The sequence below is a fragment of the Telopea speciosissima genome, chromosome 3, assembly GCF_018873765.1.
Source record: "Telopea speciosissima isolate NSW1024214 ecotype Mountain lineage chromosome 3, Tspe_v1, whole genome shotgun sequence".
Taxonomy (NCBI): domain Eukaryota; kingdom Viridiplantae; phylum Streptophyta; class Magnoliopsida; order Proteales; family Proteaceae; genus Telopea; species Telopea speciosissima.
The window spans coordinates 21,145,571-21,158,116 of record NC_057918.1 but is presented as its reverse complement, the minus strand read 5'-3'; the positions used below and the strand labels follow the sequence as shown (position 1 = coordinate 21,158,116).

General features: G+C 38.8%; 2 protein-coding genes across 2 annotated transcripts; both read right to left on the bottom strand.

Annotated features, from left to right (window-relative positions):
- Positions 1-3,515: 3,515 nt before the first annotated feature.
- On the bottom strand, positions 3,516-6,079 carry LOC122654959. Its single transcript, XM_043849212.1, has 2 exons — positions 5,911-6,079; positions 3,516-3,814 (listed from the first exon to the last, which is right to left on the bottom strand). The coding sequence occupies exons 1-2, from the start codon at positions 6,077-6,079 to the stop codon at positions 3,516-3,518; spliced, it is 468 nt and encodes a 155-aa protein (XP_043705147.1).
- Positions 6,080-7,657: 1,578 nt separating this feature from the next.
- On the bottom strand, positions 7,658-11,653 carry LOC122653638 (auxin response factor 17-like). The gene is made up of 3 exons (XM_043847543.1): positions 10,522-11,653; positions 8,833-9,613; positions 7,658-7,859 (listed from the first exon to the last, which is right to left on the bottom strand). The coding sequence occupies exons 1-2, from the start codon at positions 11,611-11,613 to the stop codon at positions 8,870-8,872; spliced, it is 1,836 nt and encodes a 611-aa protein (XP_043703478.1). The 5' UTR covers positions 11,614-11,653; the 3' UTR covers positions 7,658-7,859; positions 8,833-8,869.
- Between the last annotated feature and the right edge of the window lie 893 nt (positions 11,654-12,546).

The following is a 12,546-nucleotide window of genomic DNA, read 5'->3' as shown; positions in this document are numbered from 1 at the left end:
AGAGACGGATGTGTAGTTCCAATCTAGTTTTTAATTTGCTGTTAGTTAAGGCTATGTTTTGTAGGCAACAAAATCACCCAACAAGTTAGAAACAACAAGATATCTTTAAATCCCCACGGCAGAACATCATCAAAACTGGAGAGTTTTTCCCGCTAATCAAGTAGAAACTTTGAAATAAAAGAATCAACTATTCAATCCAATGGACAAATACTCTGATTTACTAGTTACACTAAATTATTAACTAATGGCAGAATTTTGCAACTACTCAAGTTGGGAATGTAAAATGGATAAAAGATTCACATAAACAAGTTTTCAAAAATACCCATGCATTAGATTGGATCAAAGTGTACCATTAATCTGACAATGTCCTTTCAGCTCTTAGTTTTAAGAATTTATCTTATTTTTGGTAGTGAAAAACCCTTTGATAAGGATTTGACACCCAAAAAAGCATCAGGAGACATTGTGACTTCCTATTAATGCAGCTGAGAGTCATTCCAGCTTCTATGACTCCTCACGATAGAACTTGAGCAGACCTCCAACTTAATTTGTAAGGAGTCTTGCTCCTTTAATTGACAACTCCAAGACAAATCCACACATCTTTGATTTAATGGGAATGGCACAAACCAAGCTCTTTTATCCTACACAACACTCACAAAAAAATCCACACATCTTTGATTTAATGGGAATGGCACAAACCAAGTTCTTTTATCCTTCACAACACTCACAAAACACTGGATAACCCATCCACTTAAAAATTTCTGATTTAACTTTTATTGTATCAATCACTTTGCTATGTTAGATGAGATTCAGCAAACTAGCTATCCTAAACCCAAATAGTAATCATCTATGAAAGATAGAAAAACTGCACCATTAAAGGCATTCAGTTCAATTGTTAAAATAATAAGAAGAAGCTATAAGATACTACTAGATGAACACCGATTACATCTAGACACAACTATATAGAAGGGAGGGGAAGAGATAAAAAAAAGCCTATGCAATGGACAACTGGAAACCTAAGAAAATCAAAACACACTTTAACAAATACTAAAGTACTACGATAAACCCTAGCGAGTAGATAGAGAAGAATTGCATGCAAATAATGAGAGAAGTGGGGGAAATCAAAACTAACAAGTTCAAACACCAGTTTGACAGAGAGACCGGCAAACATCACAGTCAACCTTAGAGAGAGAGAACCAAACCTTGCGAGAGATGGCGGTTCAAGCGGGGAATTCTCTTATAACCTCTGTTTCCACCATCCTCTCGTGTCGAGCGATAAATGCTCAATGAGGGGACGCGAACAAGAGAGAAGGTGGTGGAGAGGGGTTGTTGTAATCGACTGTCAGAACTAAGACGAACAAAAATTCAAGTGTTAGACCATTATTATTTTTATCTTCTCATTTTTGAAATAAATCAAGGGGGAGAGGAAAAAAGATCCTCAAAATTTACAAAAGTCCCAACAAGCTTCTTTACTGCAACTGCTGCCTGGAGAAATTTCAGAGATCAAGCACTCTTTATTTAGTTGTTAATGGAAGTTGTGAAGTGTTGATGCCGATAGAACTCAGAGTTGAAACCATTGGCCTGAAATTTCAGGCCACACAAAGCCCTGTAGAGGGGTTCAATCGATTGAGTCTCTTCCTCCTGCCACTGGTGTTCACAATCAAATGTTGAAGATGACTCCTCCTTTTTTCCTTTGGTAATTAAAAACCATTTTAATCCCTTCTCTAATTTGGGACTAGGGTTGTAAAGAGGAGGTTTTCGAGAGGGAGGGCGGGCGGAAGAAAAGAGGTCAGATTAAGATATGAGAATGGGATTGGGGCTACACATAGGGCATTTCGATATGGAGGTCGAGAGCGAGAGAAAAGGAGGCCGAAATTGAGATGTAAGAAGGGGGTTAGGGTTTCACATAGAATGGTTTGCGGGAATCGAAGAGAGAGGTCGGCCTGAGAAGAGAGAGAGAGGATTTCGTGCGGGAATGGGATAGACTGATAGAGAAAGCGGGAAAAAGAAAAATCAAAACGCAAAAAAATGCTAACGGTTGAATCGCGACGGTAATATTATTAACGTCGTATATTTTGTTATATGACGACGAAAGTATTACTACCGTCGCGGATTAGAATAATAGACGACGGTGTTTTTATTAGAGTCGCAAATTAATACCTATTTTCAACGACGGATAACTGAAAAACGTCACCCAAATTAGATTTTCCACGACAGACAATTATAAACCGTCGCCTAAATTATATTTTCCATGACGGTAGATTATAAACTGTCGCTCAATTTTGTTATCCACGACGGAAAATTTCAAACCGTCACGAAAAATATATAGGGCGACAATAGCATATTAACCGTCGTCAAAAATTATTTTTAGCTATGGTACATTTTTCTAACCGTCGCCAAAAATCACATTTCTTGTAGTGGCAACAACCCCAACTCCTGTCAAGCCCCTACTTGATAGGTTACAAAGATAATGAGTCAAAATAAATTACAAGTCTCACAATTACAGTAAATTGCCAACAGGTGTTCAACATATACAACCTAGGCTAACATATGGACTTGTTACTAAGTGATTACCTCTCTGGTGTAACCACAATCTAAGTAAGCTTTACAGTGGCCCCCAGTAGATAACTGGAATTTTCATCTGACCTCAAGGGAGGGAAGACTTGAATCTTCCAAGTATTCTGACTAGGTAGTCTCCTTCTAGTCTTCTTTCACTTCATCCACACACACACACACAATGTTCCCTAGTCTTCAATGGAGCTCAACCGCCATATTTCAATCTTCAATGCAAACTCTTTACTCTCACAAGAGTGATTGATTATGATTTAGCCCTTCAATGCATATAGGCCTTCAAAGGCTTTAAACCCAATCCTTATGCTATTCTTGCAAATATCTCGAAGTGGGTCAAAGATCTTGACCTATCTCTAAATCTTTCAACCACTTCTGATTGTACGAATGCCCCTTATTGTTTCATGGATATTACTAAAGTTGTGCTAATAACTTTGATGATATAACGAAGGAAGTTGGATGGGTTTCATTCATTTTTTTTCTTTTCTAAGTAATTTTATCTTTGCAACTTTTGGACATGGATTGATAAGTTGTAAAATCGAGATAGAAGTGAGGGATCTATTTCAAAGGATGAAAGCATGCAGGATGTTGGAAATCAAATCAGTAGAAATCTGGACAGGGTCCTAGAAGTTGACATCTCTAGCTCCAAAGAAGCATGGTGTAGTTTAGCTATGGGAGGCCTTCGAAATATTTTTAAAGATTCAATTGGTTTGTACTAATTTTAACTCCTTTAAACTTATGTATGGTTAGTATGAATTGTGAGGAGTTGTTTTTTTTTTTCTTTTTCTGTCCAAGTTGATCTGTCAAATCATTTACTTTCACAACATAATGGAATTGGGTAAGAGGGAAAAAATCAATGCTCAAAATTTTTTTTTTTGTTGCAATTTCTTCCTCATTTTTATTCACTCTATTGATAGATTTGTCAGATGTCGGGTTTTGTTCGCTTGAAATCAATGAGAAGGTTGCCACAGCGAACAAGCAACGACCTGTGCCCATTGCTTCAATCTCGCCTTCACTATCCGAGGATCGACACCAGGGCTGAAGATAGTGTGAGGACTTCTAGGAGGAGATGACGGATCGCACTTTGAAGGTGTAGCTGAAGACGATGACTTCGAAATGCTATCACTATATTGCTTGTTGACGGCATAGTAGAGATCCAAAGTTGGCAAAGTATCGAAAAGCTTGCGAACCAAATTTGGAGAATCAAATCCAAAACCAAACCCAATACATGCCTTAAACTCATCGAGGTCTTCATTGGTGACAATCCGACTTCGTCAACTCCTCCTGTAGTTTCCTTTCCGTTTCAGCCAAGCTTCATCACGATAAGTATCGGGAGCCTACGATCGTTGCTTGTAGAGCGATGCTAGTTTCTTGAATGGTGGTGGTGGCGCTGCCTTGAATTCCAACATGAGAGCCCAAACCACCTACCCTTGACCTAATTTTCTGTTGGTCCCCCACCCCTCTTGACGGGGGATGCGCTGGGTTGCGGGAGGTCGCCTGACCTCTCCCATCGTCTTCTTGCTCTTACCGTTGTATGAGGGGTTGCTCCCTTTCTAGCACAGAAAGCCAGGGTTGAGAAGTGGGAGTATAGAGTGGATAAGGACGTTTTTTTATTTATTTATTTTGTAGTCTCTATTTTATATTAATTTTTTCTTCTATGTTTTCATAAAAAAAAATCAAATATTATATATATATATACTATTTTTACATAATGTAATTTAGGCCCCATTTTGAGCAATATTTCACCCACAAAAAAAAAAAACTTATTTGTTTAAATTTTCCCATATTTTTCTACATTGTAAGTTTTTTTTTCCTGGTCAATATCGATCCAACAAAATCAGCTCGATCTGACTCGATACCATGTCTTGATCAATATCAGAATCGACCGAGACCGATACCAATTGGATATCCAATTACTAAAACCTTGAAAAAAAATTGACAACTTATCCAACTTCATGATAAGTAACAAAAAAGTCATTTGAAGCGGTAGGGCCAAATTCAACAGAGGCCTTTGGATGCTCCAGTACAAAGGAGTGATTTGATTCAGATTGAAGGAAGTAAAGAGACAAAGGCAGACCTAAAATGACCTTAAGAGAAGTGGGGAAACACATGCATAGCTTAGGCCTTGTATCTAGTATGACCTCGAATAGAGCTGATTGGAAGGCAAAGATCCATGTATCTGACCCCATTTAGTTGGGATAAGGAAGAGGTTTTTTTGTTTTTATCAAACTCCATTGACCGATGAATGTTGATTTCCAATAAAAAATGAGATAGTTAGTCAGGTGAAGCACCTATCACTTTGAAGTTTTAACTCTAAACATTATCATCACCAAATTTAAAATTCATGGTTTTTTTGGTAATGAAAAATTTACTCAGATAAACGAGTAACACTCCTGGATACTGTAACCAACTGGCCTGTTAAACAGGGATCGGAATTAGGCCAATTTAAAATTCATGTTGAAACTTGAAACATGGTTTTAGTTCCCGGTATCTGTGCCGGTATCTGTATCAGCACTAATATCGATATCAGTATAGAACCGCAGTCTCAGCTCGGATCGGATGATTTTCCCTCTAAGATGCGAATACCTTTTCGTTACTATTTTGCCCTTCATATTTTTGTACACCGATCCAGTATCAGCTAGTATCAATACCAAGGCACACAGGTTTGATCTGGATATGATTCGGCTGCTTGGAGCCCAACAACGAACGGATTTGGCTCCTGTCCTGCAGTGGCGGGAGCTGGAGCATCCAACACACCCCACAGATGATGCCACGTGGATTGCTCAACATCCAACGGTTGGAATAACTTTAGTCTCCAAACCCTTCATCTTTGTCGGATCACTCCCTAACCCGAAAGAGGATTTGGTTCTCCCCTGCGAACAAGGAGACCAGGCGCCATTTCAATGGCTTCCGACGATGCTCACCTCCGCCAGATCTGAACTGAACTCAACACAAGGGTTGAGAAGCAGAGAGAGAGGGGAAGAAGAAGAAGATTGAAAACCAGGAAAAAGAAAGTAAAACTTCAATATCTTTGTATTGTAATAACATTTCCTTCTCACAACGATTAAAAGAAAGAAAAAGGGAAATTTTAAAAGAAAACCTACGCAAGTTAGTTGAAGTATTGCAGAGAGGCACACCATGATCAAGCTAAAGCTTCAAGCACATCTACAAAAGCAAAAAAGGCTAAACGAAAATTTACACAGGTGGAAAGTTTCAAAATCTTTCTCTGTTCATGTTCCTCTGTTTTTCTATTAATAACTCAAAAATGGTGAGACTGGTGTGTTTGAGTTCATGCGATGTAGAGAGGTTGATCACTGTCGGCCCATTGATTCTGACTCCAATAACTTTGATCCACAGAGCTTCCCCAGTTGTACAGTTCTTGATCTCCATTCCTCCGCCAAGCTAACTCTGTTAACCTTCTTCCATCTCCAATAGTGTTCTTGCTCTGCATCTTAGCCATGCTGTCCAGCACCGTCTGAACCATGAACCACGTTGTTAACTTTGGCATCTTCATCTCCTCACTCACGCTCACTATCTTCTGGTCTTCTTGTTGTTGTTGATGTTGTTGGTGATGGAACCGAAACGGCTGAGAAATTAAACCCCATACATGTTGGATTCGAAGCTGCCAACGAGCTCGTAAAGCTCCTGATCTCCGGGAAAATCCCACCGTCCGACGCCTGCTCGAGGTTATCCAACAACGACGGCTCGAAATCTGTGTTCAGGTTAGGGTTCTGAGTGACAAACAGGCTCGAATCGTGGAAATTGAACACTCCTGTTGTTGCTACTGAAGCAGAGCTCGATGACGAAGGCACAAAAGCTGCTTCGTTCATCGTGGTTGTGTGGCTGGAACTCTCGCTGCTGGAATGCGAAGTCGTTGATTTCCTCTCTTCGTGTGGGTTGGGGTTAGGTTTGGGCAAAGAGCGAAAATGAAAGAGAGAGAGATAGAAAAAGAGAGGGATCCGACGGATTACCTAGACCTGGCAGAGGTGAGCATCGTCGGAAGCCATTGAAGAAGAGGAGTAGTGGCGCCTGGTCTTCTTGTTCGCAAGGGAGAGCCAAATCCTCTTTCGGGTTAGGGAGTGACCCGACGAAGCTGAAGGATTTGGAGGTTAAATTTGTTCCAACCGTTGGATGTTAAGTAGTCCACGTGGCACCATCTATGAGGGTGCTGATGCTCCGGCTCCCGCCACGCCAGGACAGGAGCCAAATCCACAACGAACACATCACAAAACAAAAGACTTCTAATGTTATGAGGGAGAATCATTTCTTAAATTCAGAAACTCTTAAAAAGACTCCAACGGAAAGCCCATACCTCCTACATCGCAAGGTGCATTCCTCAACAGAATAACATCAAGATATTTAAAAATGAACCAATCCGATAGAGAAGTAAACGGATACGGATGTGAACAAATTCGGATTTTCGACTATTCTCGATTACATCTCAGACTTGTGTAACCCAAACCTTCTTCCCCAGAAGAATACAATGCACTCTCAATTGTCTTAGTCTCATGATTCTTAGTTTAAATGTTGATTCTTTAAAAATCCTTAAAAATCATGCGATGAAGAGGCAGAATTTCCCAAGGGCACAATGATAATTTAACTCACTAATATCTAGGTACAAGGACAGCATACCACACACACCCCAGTAGCATTTTCTTTTTTTTCCTTTTTTCTTATTAGTTGATATCTATTCGAATCGGATAAAAAAAAAATTTCCGGATTATTTGAATTTAAATCCGAATACCCTTAAACGGAAACAAATTCTTACCAAAACAAGAAACAAATACAAATAACCCTAAACCCAAAACAGATAGGGATGCAAATTGAATTTGGATTTAGGATATCGGTTTACATCCATGTTCAACAATGAGAGGAAAATAATAACAATGAAATGTCAACCGTTACCGTTATTTTAAAGCACCCATACTCAAGGGGTAGCGCTGATAATTTCCCTAAAAGAACAAAAAAAAAAAAAAAAAAAAAATTAAACAAAAAAATCAGGAATAAGATTAATACATATAAACAAAAAAACCAAGGATGACTTTCTTCCACACCACCCACAATCAAAGAAATTTACACAAACATGATAACCAAATCCAAAACTCTCAAATTGTTTTTACTGTCCACCAAATGATTAAAAAAATCAAAACAAGACTATATTGGTTCCACATTAACACAAAGTGAGACTAAAAACTAGAAGGTTCAAACATAGCATCTAGAAACAACCCAACTTGGTCAATTTATTGCTCCAAGAGTCAGCTACATAGTTAGCTTCCTGCCTTGTCTAGAAATACCTGCTCAAAAGGCACAGAAATGAACATTAAAGAGACTGTAAACAAAAACTATTGAAATAATTTACAAGCTTACATGAGCTTTCCTTCTCCCTATCAATTTTGCAACCCAAAACAATTGAAATAATTAACAAGCCTGTATAGACCACAGATCAGTCAATTCATCTACTTGCATTAGCGCTTCAAAGAATTTTACAATATTACACTTGATTGATAATGCACTGCCTTCAATATTTATGTAAATAAAACAATCCATAATTAAAAGTGAATCAAGCAAGCAATATCAAGTTGAAAGAGAATGATAACCCCGAAAAATACAGTTTGAGAATGTCGTTTTGTTGCTTCAATTTTATTCAGCATCAACATACGTTTATGTTGGATACATCAGATGCAAGCATAAGAAATATAAAGTTCCAACCATCAAATTTCCATTGATAAGGTACCACAAATGAGATTTTAATGCCATATCTTGGAGGCTACATAATGAACATGTTGACTCTAGACCAAAAAATATCATTACCCTCTAGGTGGTCATGGGGACTTGGGAATTTTTCCCACATCATTATCTAAATATCCAAGGGAAAAAACACCATCCAACTCCAACAACCACCACATCTGAACTAGGGGGTAACAACATGATTTTGTTATGGTGAAAAGAAGATATATTTTAATACTTTAACGAATAAGTCAGGACTTAGTCATGAAATACCATACAAAATAATATTATTAGAATATTAGATGCAAAGCCCACACCTCATTATTATCATATCGGCATACTCTCCCAAAAGAACATGATACCACACAATACAAGTTGCAAAGTTTCAAAATTAAATGACTAAAAAACCAGAATGTTATTAACTATCTCTAGAACTAATCAATAAATTCAGCATATACTAATGATTTTACAATTTCTAATGATAATAACAGTCACTTGACAATTTTTCAAAAAGTGCTAGAAAACAAAATTTACTCATACCTGTACAGCTTTTCATCTGCATGACACAATGCAATCATTATCCCTTCACAGCTGAGCCTCGTTGACATGGAACATCAAGGCCATCATAAAGCTTGTTGTAAGAGCACGATGAAGAAGGATGCAGTGGATTATTGGTACCCTCAATCTTTTTGTATCCTTTACTACTATCATCTTCCGAACACCCAATGTCAACGGACCCACTCTCAACCGGCTGGTTTGTTTGGATTACTTTACCAAACAACTTAAATGAACACATACCAGATTTTGCAGTTGTGCTACAAGATTTTGCTGTTGTGCTACAACTACGATTGCCGAAGAGTTCCGTGCCAAAGAAATGCACACTACTTTGACTATTTGGTGATGAGTTGTCAGACTGTGACGTACTGCCAATGTTCAATTCAGTGGATACACAACTAGACTTGGTTGCCACATTCCCATACAAATTATCAGAATACATCTGATAGCGATTGTTACATACGAAATTTGATAAACTTGATACACAATATGAATCTTGCCTGGCTCCCTGCATGCCAACAGGAAGAGAGTTATAACTAAACAATGATTGACTCAAGTTCCCCCTCACAGGATTAGTTAATCCGGCCATAGGAAAGTACAAGCCTCCCGCCTCTCCATCGGTAAGAAAATCAGGATTTTGAAGAACTTTAAGTTTCTTAATGGGAGGGTATGGCGACTGAAGTGGTGATGTGGTTGCAACTAATTCAACTTCCCATGGGCTTACTCTCTTTAGCTTTTGCATAACTTCAGGCTCATCCCATTTAACCTGAAACAATAATCATAAGAGTGAGACAACAACTTAAGTTACCTGATATTAAAATACATGACTTAAAAAACAAAAAACACACACAACAAAAGAAATAATTCCAGATTATATGTATAACTCTTATAGAACACATAGGAAAAGCAAAGGAGCGATGATTAATAGATAGTTTCTCACAAATGCACTCATATCCAATTTGGGATGCATTAGTTAACTGCTCAAAATTTGGAATACAAGTATATCACCAAACTCAGTTAACTACGCAAACAACTATCTCCAACATTGCAAACAAACTCTCAATTGCAAGGAGTGAAGAATAATCTCATACTTCCATCTCCTCAAAACTAAACAATGGAAGTTCAAAAGAGAAGATTGCTTCTTAAAAGAGAAAGGGCCTTCCCCTATGCTTCTTTATCTTGAGGAACAAATGGATAATGAACAGTCTTTTGCCCACTCATCCAGCTGCATTATCAGATTATTTACATTTATTTTCTGGACAAATCACGAACACATCTAACCCGTATAGACCAAACTTTACAAAATCACAACCATTGTCAGTTTAAGTCCAACAATTCTTTTGATGGACTTTTATCTGTAAGAATGAATTGTCTCTTGGTTATCAACCAGGAGAATACCAGACACTACCACTACTTATATTGTCCATCCAATCTGCGTCACTAAAATAACATATTTCTTAAATATCCAATACTTTCAATCTGAAACACAAAAATTCCTCCCAGAAATCCTAACCAGATCAAGAAACACTGACAATCCTTTCAAAAAGTGCATAAAGCATAAATTCAATGCAGAGAATCATAGACTAAAACAGGAAACCTCGAAAGATCCAAGACATAAAAATAAGTCATAAACAGGAACCCAAACAAAAATTAGAATGCAACACAAAGATTTACCTGAAGCATACGCCATGGTGAGTGATGCCATGGCCCAGGTTGTTGAATTGCAACCGATGAAACAGTACCCTGGAACTGTGTCATCTTAGATGAATCCTCTGTCTCAACAGCCATCTTCACCCTCATTCCTGCTGTCCAAAATATACGCCTAGACTCCTCCACAGTCTCTGCCTTCACTATGAAATCCGGTGTACCTGCTTTCGGATAATAAACAATCTCAAAAGGCATACCTGACCTTGCTAATTCAGCAGCTTCCACCACTGATTCAGACGGAACCTTCCCCCTCTCTGTCCTCGAGAACCCCTCTCCGTTTCCAAACTCCTCTTCCAATTTCACCACAGCAGAAGCACCCGACGCATATTGGCAGTTCCAACGCAAACAATCCACACTTTCACTAGTCCTAGCAGTTCTTCTGACCCCAACAAAGAGCTCACCGTTCCTATTTTTCATGAAAACCACAGAATCACCAGCCACAAGCTTCTTGTGATTCACAAACTTGCTCCACCCAGTAGTCAGCAAATGCCTCCGCGGAGTCCCACGGTAAATATGCCGAAAGTCCCATACCATTCCATGAACATCTTTCACTGAAATTATGTGTACTGGAGGCTCTACTTTGTAGTTCAAGGGCGGGAAGATTGAATCAGCACAAAACCTCGGAACTGAGAACCCACCACCATTATTGGCATCACTAGGAGTGAGTATCTTCGCAAAGGACATAATCTTCTCTTCACCCTTATCACCGTCACCTTTAGAAGCTATTGGAGCCGGTGTCTGTAACTGCACCGGGGACATACAGTGAATTCCAAAAGAATGAGATTCATCGACAGGTTGGAGACGAATCTTTGCAAAAACCTCATCGGTGTCTGGATTCGCAAGGAAGTGAATGGAGAGGATTCGGCAGTGCACAGAGGGTTTCTTGAATACAAGAGAAGAGAAATTTGGTGGAGACGAGGATTGCTCGGCGTGACCTTGAGGGAAGTAGTAAACCCTAGAATCAACGGTTGGGATTTCAACAGAGGTACCAGCGCAGGCTTTCCAGATGTTTGGATCGACATCGACACTACGAAGCTGGTTTTCCATCGCATACGCCATTGTTAGTGCTCTCAAGAGCTAAAGATCTGAAACGAACACAGAAAGATTTCAATTATGAAATAGGTTTTCTCTGAGAGAGATTTTTCTGATGCCTCTACCGTTGTTTTCGCCCTTTCTGTGTTGAAGAGAGTTCACACTCAACCAGCAAGGGAGACAGACGGTAAAGAGTACACAAAAGAGGGAACAAAATAGAGTAGAAGACAGTGCCGTCTTGGGGTCGGAGAAGGGGCACGGAAGCAAAAGCGGAGATGTTCGAACTGATTTTACCCTCACTTATTTATCAAAACTACAACTTTACCCCTACCCAACATTCAAGAGAAAAAAACATCTTCTCTTTCCCTTAGATTGGCATCTAAAATGCCTTATTGTTTCGAATCTGACCTTTAAGATAAGGCTGTTCCGAGGAATAGGAGTTGTTGTATTTTTAAAATGACGAAACTACCCTTTTGTCATTACGAAATTGTTGGGATTTAGGTAAGCATTGCTTAATTAATTCGTCTCGAAAGGAGTTGAAGCCAGTAAAGTAAACTTGCCTCAAACAGTCTTACATGAGAGCGCTGGTTAGCATCGGATTGGAATCAACCTTTCAAGAAATAAGTATAAAATGGAAGGAAGGAAAGGGGTTTTAGTAGACCGTTCTTATGGTGTATGAGAAGGGAGGGTTAGTTAAAGTTTGCCCTAATTTGAGATGTCGAGTTAAGAGGAAAAGGCGGGAAGGACAGAAGTCGTTTGGAAGAATTCGAAAAAACAGGGGTAAAATGTAGGAGTGAACCAATGAGAAGCAGGCAGCGAAACGGACTTATTGCCAACTTGTCGGGATTTATATAAATAATTTTTTATTTAAAATAAATTTATATAAATTTATTATAATCTCTAAAAACCGTCTTGACTGAAAACACTGACCTTCGCCCTTATTTATAGCGTGAGACATCT

Excerpts from the sequence above, each read along its gene's own strand:
- LOC122654959 (XM_043849212.1), bottom strand. The coding sequence starts at position 6,079 with ATGAAGATGCCAAAGTTAACAACGTGGTTCATGGTTCAGACGGTGCTG. Across the intron at positions 3,815-5,910 it reads GGGAAGCTCTGTGGATCAAA|ACCTCGATGAGTTTAAGGCA; the intron begins GTTATTGGAGTC and ends TCACCAATGAAG.
- LOC122653638 (XM_043847543.1), bottom strand. The coding sequence starts at position 11,613 with ATGGCGTATGCGATGGAAAACCAGCTTCGTAGTGTCGATGTCGATCCA. Across the intron at positions 9,614-10,521 it reads CACCATGGCGTATGCTTCAG|GTTAAATGGGATGAGCCTGA; the intron begins GTAAATCTTTGT and ends TTATTGTTTCAG.